Genomic DNA, 8,516 nt, shown 5'->3' on the forward strand with positions numbered 1-8,516 from the left:
AGGTAGTCTTTTCCTGATCCTCTGGTGCAATACAAATCTGATTATACCCGGAATAACCATCCAGAAGACAAAAATACTCATGACCCGCCAATCTGTCAAGCATCTGATCAATAAATGGAAGGGGGAAGTGATCCTTCCTTGTGGCTTTGTTCAATTTTCTATAATCCATGCATACTATCCATCCTGTAACTGTTCGAGTAGGGATGAGCTCATTCTTTTCATTTGCGACCACAGTGATACCTCCCTTCTTAGGTACACATTGTACGGGGCTCACCCATGAGCTGTCAGAAATAGGATAAATGATGCCTGCATCTAGCCATTTCAGAATTTCTTTCTTCACCACCTCCTTCATGATGGGATTCAGTCTTCGCTGTTGTTCCATAGTTGGCTTACTACCTTCCTCTAGCAGAATTTTATGCATACAATATGAAGGACTTATCCCCTTGATGTCTGCTATGGTCCATCCTATAGCCGATTTGAATTCTCTCAAAATCCTTAAGAGCTTGTCTTCCTCACTACCTGAAAGGTCAGATGAAATAATAACAGGTAACGTAGATGAATCACCTAAAAAAGCATACCTCAAGTGTTCAGGTAATGGCTTGAGCTCCAAGGTAGGTGCTTCCTCTATTGATGGTTTGAGCTTCCCTTCGGCGTTCTTGAGGTCAGAAGTACCAAGAGATTCAAATGGTATGTCTAGCTTTCGCTTCCAGGGAGAAGCGTTCAGATATTGTAATTGCTCGTTGCTATCTTCATCATCGCTGTCAAAATCCCCCACTAAGGCCTTTTCTAATGCATCAGACATTAGCATGTGATCGAGTTCCGAAGTAACCGTAGAATCAATCACATCCACTTTTAAGCACTCCTCATCTTCTGTAGGGAATTTCATTGCCTTGAATACGTTGAAGGTCACATCCTGATCTTGGACCCGCATAGTAAGTTCCCCTTTTTGCACATCTATCAAGGTACGGCCAATAGCCAAAAAAGGCCTTCCCAAGATTATGGGAATCTTCTTATCTTCCTCAAAATCCAGAATAACAAAATCTGCAGGAAAGAAGAGCTTATCCACCTTGACGAGCACATCCTCAACTATGCCCCTTGGGTAAGTAATGGAACGGTCAGCCAATTGTAGTGACATGTATGTGGGTTTTGGATCAGGCAGATCCAGTTTTTTAAAGATTGACAACGGCATCAGATTAATGCTTGCTCCCAAATCACAAAGGCACTTGTCAAACGTCAGATTGCCAATTGTGCAAGGAATGGTGAAGCTTCCTGGATCTTTCAGTTTTGGTGGTAACTTTTGTTGCAGAACAGCGCTGCATTCTTCCGTGAGAGCAACGGTTTCAAGGTCATCCAGTTTCACCTTCCTTGAAAGAATAGTCTTCATAAACTTCGCATAACTAGGCATTTGTTCAAGAGCTTCAGCGAAAGGTATATTGATGTGAAGTTTCTTGAACACCTCCAGAAACTTCCCGAACTGTCTATCCAGCTTTTGTTGCTGCAATCTCTTAGGAAAAGGTGGTGGAGGATAGAGCTGTTTCTCCCCTGTATTAGCCTCAGGCAGAGTGTGTTCAACAGTAGTCTTCCTTGGTTCCGCCGCTTTCTCCTTTTGCTTAGATTCTTCACCTCTAATTTCAGCTTCTAATTCTTTTGCCTTTTCAGCATCAGCTACTTTTCCAGACCTTAAGGTAATAGCCTTGACTTGCTCTTTAGCTTCCTTCCTGCCTGGTACTTCCGTGTCACTGGGAAGAGTGCCAGGTTGACGATTGAGCACTGCATTGGCTAATTGACCGATTTGATTTTCCAAGGTCTTGATAGAAACCGCCTGACTCTTGCACAACAGCTTAAGTTCCTCAAAATCAGCACTAGTAGGTGCAGCTGCACTTCCTTGTTGAGGATATGATTGCCTTGTAGCATACTGCTGAGGTTGCTGGAATCCAGGTGGGTTAAACTGTTTACTCACTCCTTGCTGATATGGTGGCTGAATAGCATTCTGATTATTCCCCCAGCTGAAATTTGGATGATTTCTGTTGTTAGGATGATAGGTTGCTGGCACAAGCTGCTGTTGTCGCTGATAATTATTCACATACTGAACAGATTCGTTGACAAGAGAACACTGATCCGTAGCATGAGAACCTGCACAAAGCTCACAAACCATAGCTATTTGATTAACTCCATACGTAGCCAAAGAATCAACCTTCATTGATAGCGCTTGGAGCTGGGCTGCAATAGCGGTGGCTGCATCAACTTCCAGAATACCTGCTACCTTGCCTGATGTCATCCTATGAGTTGGGTTTTGATGCTCATTTGCAGCCATCGTCTCTATAAGATTATACGCCTCAGTATAGCTTTTAGCCCATAAGGCGCCTCCAGCTGCTGCATCGAGCATGGGCCGAGATTGAGCCCCCAAACCATTATAGAAACCAGTGATCACCATCCAATCCGGCATTCCATGATGTGGACATTTTCTCAACATTTCCTTGTAGCGTTCCCAAGCCTCGCACATAGACTCCGTAGGTTGCTGCGCAAACTGAGTAAGAGCACTCCTCATAGCAGCAGTCTTTGCCATCGGATAAAACTTCACCAGAAACTTTTGCGCAAGATCTTGCCACGTAGTGATGGACCCAGCTGGTTCAGAATGTAACCAGTCTTTAGCCTTGTCCCTTAGTGAGAATGGGAAAAGCCTCAACTTGATAGCCTCATCAGTCACGCCATTATACTTAAAAGTGCTGCAGATCTCGACAAAATTCCTTATGTGCATGTTGGGGTCTTCGGTTGCCGCTCCTCCAAAAGAAACAGAATTCTGCACCATCTGAATAGTGCCCGGCTTGATTTCAAAGGTGTTAGCTTGAATAGCCGGATGAAGGATGCTTGACTGAATGTCATCAATTTTAGGCCGAGAAAAATCCATAAGAGCTGGATCAGCTTGAATAATACGATCTCCCATGTTTACTGGTTCTTTCTGCTCAGTTCCTGAATCCGAATCCTCAAAATCTAACTTCTCCGGAATATCAAGAACTTCGTCTGTCTCCTCAGCTGTATCTAAAGTCCTCTTGCGAGCACGAGAACGAGTTTGCATAAACGCTTGCTAAAGTACCTGAAACACAACCGAAAAAAAAGAAGAAAAAAATAAGTAACTACTACGTCCTAATCACTGAGTCCTAATGACCAATGATGGTAAGTACATAAACTAAACAAATACGCCGAGTCCCCGGCAGCGGCGCCAAAAACTTGTTAGGGCGAAAACACGCGCTAATATTCACGCAAGTATACGCGTTCGCAAGTAATATAGAATACTTTCTAGTTCGTTCTCTCAGAGACTCAGACTAAATTATTGTCTAATTAAACTCACTCACCAATGTATGATTACTTCTCAATGTTAAGATAATAACACTTAAAATTGTTGATTAAATATTAACTATAATTAACTACTTAATTAACCACTTAACTAACATTTCAATTTATCAATAATAAACACTCATGAGATCACAACTTCATTATTACTTCCTTCTATAGCCATTGTTATTACCTTTAGCATGTGACAGTGATGATATTAATCGAATAACACGAAACTGATAAAAGCCAACTTTCATTGTACTAATACCATTCTACCAAGCATCCACAATTAAGATAGAAGTTGAATAGTCATCAATTATGTTGAGTTCCCATATGTCTACAGAAATTGACAACACAACGATTTAAGCACAAGTTATTCTTTTGATTACATAGGGCAAATAAAACTGTTAGAGTTACCCACTAATCATGCACAACGTACATGAACCTATGCTAGCATGGCAAGTTCTAAATCTCAAGATCCACCGTCGCTTCACAAGAGATTAACACCCTATCTTATATGTTCGCGACGCACATAAGACGAATACGCACAACCAATACTAGATATCAAGCAATCATCACTCACTAAAGTATTAAACAATTAACTAAAGAATTCCATAATAAATCCGTTGCAACCCCATGATCACGATTAGCCCATAATAGAACTTATCGCCATCATGGGTTCATATGAAATCATGATAAACAAACACAAGAAAATAATAACTAAACTAATTATATTAAAACAGAGTACGTCACAAGAGTAAATAAGTCAAAGCAAGAAAACTAGCATCCAACGTTACAACGAAACAAGAATCACAAGAAAATATGCTTCCTCTTCGTTGCGGTGTGCTAAATCGGTCTTCTTCCTTATCTCCTTCGCTTCTTGCATAAAACACAATCTTCTTTTTTTCCAATCCCCCCTGTGAAAACGTCTCAAATCTACTTATATAATAGTCCCATAAAACTCAAATTACATAGAAGTTGGAAGCCAAACAGAAGTAGAAGTCTAAAATAATTCAGCAAAATTCCCGACCCTGCGCGGCCGCTCAGCATAGCTGCGCGGGCGCGCAGGTTACTGCGCGGCCTCTACTGGAAAAAATCCAAGTTTGCTTCGTTTCTTTGCCGTAATCTGCCCGTTCCTTTCCTCTCGCAATGGTGAACACATGCCAAGGCTTATTCTTGATGATTTCTCCCCCGAAATGCAACTAATACCCTGAAATGCATAAACACTAGAAAAACGCATCAAATACACAAAATACTTGATTTCAAGACACCAATTTAAGCCATTTTAAGACGTTCTAAGTGGTATAAAATGCCACTTATCAATCATGCGTACCCTATTTTAAAATTTTTTTACAAAGGATACGCATATCAGACATGCGTATCAACTGCTACAGTAAACAGTGGATACACATGTCTGACATGCGTATCCTTTGTTAATTTTTTTAAAAAAAGAATACGCATGATAGAAATGCGTATTCAGTGGGTAAAAAAGGCAGTCCGCGCGCATCTGGGCATTTTGGGCACTGGAAAGTGAAAAGTGGCGTATTTTGGACATTCTTTCTTATATTTTTATCCTCAATAAAATAATAATTTAGTTATATAACATTTCCTCCTTACTAATACTATCACTTTAAATAAGTTATATATTCCAAAATGTTATGAACATATACGTCTACTAATATAATTATTATGAAGTCATATCATTTAAACTTTTAGATGAATAAAATTAAGAATTGAATTCATTTTTTTTAAAAATATTATATAATATTAAAAAAAATTGTGCGATTCGTGCATCGCACGGGTTTTAAGCTAGTATAAGTAATTGAAAAAGAAGTGAGAGTATGATCGTAATTTTGGCTTTTGAGAAACTTGTGTTGTAATACCCCAACTTTTTATACAACAACTATACTTAGATATCAAACTTTATTCATACTTAAAACAAGTCTCACATAAGCAAACAAGATTCCGAAATCCAACTCAAAAATAGTATCATATAGCTGAAATAAAGACAAATACAGAGAGACGCAGCTCTAAGATAAGACACTATCACTAAAATATTATTACAATAAGCTCAAGCCAAATGCATTTCCTTGTCCATCCCAGAAGTTTAGCACCTGAAAAATTGTAAGTCATGAGCCAAACAGCCCAGCAAAAAAACAATTCGACACTAGTGGACCAAGGAGTTCATAGTTTTTATAAAGCCAAAATCATTGCTCAAAATCCAAAGTTTACATATAACATAAATAAATTCCACAGCTTGCTAAGGTCACAAATACCTGGTGACACAGTATCATTGGTTCACAACTGTCAATAATGCGCCCCTTACTAAGGTATCATAAATTGTGCAAAGCAGGCCCTAGTAAGGTATCAAAATCTAGTTCCGGAACTATACGCAATTACTAAATATTTCATAGGTCAGAGCTCACTGGAAATTCTTATGTCTAAAACAATTACTTGATCCATAGTTGTTAAAATAAAAGCAGTGCAAAAATATTTAACAGATTACATAATAAAAATAAAAGTGTGAAGAGTTAACTTACCTTGACACTGACAACCACTTTAACAATTTATCACTTCACGCAGAGAAATCCAACCTATGTAGTTATTATTAAAAACAAACATAATTAATTATCCTCATACACTCGAATACACAAACCAGGCAAAAGATAATATATATATAAAATTATATACACAAAAAAGAACTCTAAAATAAAAACCAGGCAAAAGATAATATATATAAAATTATATATTCACAAAATAAGGACTCTAAAACAAAAACCAGACAATAAAAACAACATATACAGAGAGCTGCAATACAAAATCAACCAATATTATAAAATAGCATGTGTTGCAATACAAAACCAGGCAATAAGATAATATAAAAAAAACTAAATATAATGAAATATTATACTAACAAGAATTTACTAAATGAGTTTTTTAAAAAATTGTACAAGTTAATTAATACCATTTTCTAAAAACACACATAAGTAAAAATAAAAATTAAATAAATAAACATGTATGTACATATAATTAAAAATTTCTAGAATGAATAAATGATTGATCAATTTATAAAAATAAAACTAACAAAAACAGAGACTTATAAAAGAGAATAAAATCATCACATATGTCATTAACATAATAATAAAAATACTAATAATAATATCTCATAAAATAAATAAACAGTTACATATTAACAATCTTTTATAAAAATAATACACATAATTAACTATTTTTCACATTTATCACGTTAACAACATAATTTAACAAAATCATATAAAAGGAGTTAACCAGAAATATCACATGTACATAATATTTCTTTTCACAAATCATTCTTTTTAAAATTAAAGAATACTTTTAAACACTACTTTTAAACAGAGCATTAAGTATTTAACAAAATATCAATATATAATAAAATATATAAATCAACAAGCACATATATTAAGTATTAAAAATAACTTGACCATTACATAAATGAATACAGTACAACAATGAGTAACCTAAAACACACACGTTCAAAAGAAAATCGAGAGAAAAGAAAAGTACCTGAGAAAGAAGAGAGCTGTGCAAGAAACAAATGAACTAAATTACATCTATTTATTTACAAATGTAACGTACTTAACTCCTAAGTTAACGCGTACTTATCAGTATCACCTTCCACTATTTTCAAAACTAACTCATATCTGTATTTTTAAAGTTTAACTCATATCTTATCTATTAGTAACAGGTTTTGACCAAGTAAAGAAAACAACTAAACGTTTCAAATTATATACACTTTTTTTTATAAATATCATTTTTAGTACTTGTATTATTAAATCACTAGACTTACATAAACATATATATTTAATAAAAAACTGGTTTTTACATTCTACCCTCCTTAAAAAAAATTTGTCCCCAAATTTTAACAAAACATAAATCAAAGTGTAACACATAATCATTGAAAGAAATTGATCGCGTACCTCAATCTTGCTTAGGTGTATGTTGATACACCCGTCCGTAATTTGGTCCAATAAGAGATGCCAAAGTGGCCTTATTTGTATTGTCTTTGTTACGATTTGGATCACGCTTTGGACATTCAGAAATCTTATGTCCCTTCTCTCCACAACTAAAACAAGCTCCCGTGTTCCAACGACAGTCTTTATCCAAGTGATTTTTGTCGCACCTTGAACATGTCACCTTGTTCCCTGAAGCGTTTCGAGAAAAATTTCCACCATTTCCTCGATTATTGAACTTTCTCGGGGGATCATTCTCGTTAAATCCACCTGTAGGCTCACATCTCTTCTTAGCCTCAGAGTCTTTCTTTCCTTCGTCTCCCACTAGCCCCCTCTCGACTACTAAAGCCTTGTTCAACACCATCTTGTAGCTGTTTAGCTCAAAAGCAGCCACATGCCTCTTAATCTCATTGCGTAATCCTTCCTCAAATCTACGTGCCCTACTAATCTCGTCCGCCACCAAAGTTGGCACATACTTAGCCAAACGGGCGAATTCAGCCTCATACTCCGAGACAGTTTGCTTTTCTCCTTGTTCCAACCTTATAAAATCGCGCTCCAACTTAGCTCGTACCGTCCTGGGAAAATACTTGTCCTTAAATGACTCCTTAAAAGTTTCCCAAGTGTATGCTCCGGAAGCCTCTTCTTCATTATTTTCAACGCGTCTTTTCTCCATTAGCCACCAGTCGTAAGCACTTCCTTGGAGTTGGTAGCTTGCCAAATTAACCTTCTGATCGTCCGTACTTCCTAGTAACTCAAAAATCTTATCAATCTCTTGTAGCCACTTATCCACTTCTGAAGGATTTGTAGATCCTTCAAAAACTGGAGGAGTTAGCCTCTTAAATTCAGATATCAAGCTCCTAGGTCCATTTTGCTGGTTCCCTACCAATGTCGCCAATGTTTCTGCCAATTGAGTCATCATGTGCGCACCTTCATCATTGTTACTTCTCTGACGAGGCATGATTCCTACATGATTTATTCAATACTCAATCTTGGAATAACGATATAATATACAAGATTTATGTCACACATATATAAATTAAAACACATCTTATTAATAGAAACCTCAAAATGGTACAAGTTTTTTTTTCAACCATAGAAATTCAAAACGACAGTCATCTTTATTATAAATGTTTTCCACTAGATATAACTTAAGATTCACTAACAAGGACACTAATCAGATGAGTAGTTATCTGA

At 36.6% G+C, this 8,516-nt stretch overlaps 1 protein-coding gene and 1 non-coding gene across 2 annotated transcripts; one reads left to right on the plus strand and one right to left on the minus strand.

The window, feature by feature from the left end:
• The first annotated feature begins 2,444 nt into the window (after positions 1–2,444).
• LOC141722564 (small nucleolar RNA R71) lies at positions 2,445–2,551 on the plus strand. The gene has a single exon (XR_012575579.1). It is a non-coding gene; the product is annotated as a small nucleolar RNA R71 (small nucleolar RNA).
• A 4,951-nt stretch (positions 2,552–7,502) lies between these two features.
• On the minus strand, positions 7,503–8,280 carry LOC141719181 (uncharacterized). Its single transcript, XM_074521564.1, has 2 exons — positions 7,684–8,280; positions 7,503–7,592 (listed from the first exon to the last, which is right to left on the minus strand). The coding sequence occupies exons 1-2, from the start codon at positions 8,278–8,280 to the stop codon at positions 7,503–7,505; spliced, it is 687 nt and encodes a 228-aa protein (XP_074377665.1).
• Positions 8,281–8,516: the final 236 nt, after the last annotated feature.

Source organism: Apium graveolens, chromosome 4 (genome assembly GCF_009905375.1).
Source record: "Apium graveolens cultivar Ventura chromosome 4, ASM990537v1, whole genome shotgun sequence".
Taxonomy (NCBI): domain Eukaryota; kingdom Viridiplantae; phylum Streptophyta; class Magnoliopsida; order Apiales; family Apiaceae; genus Apium; species Apium graveolens.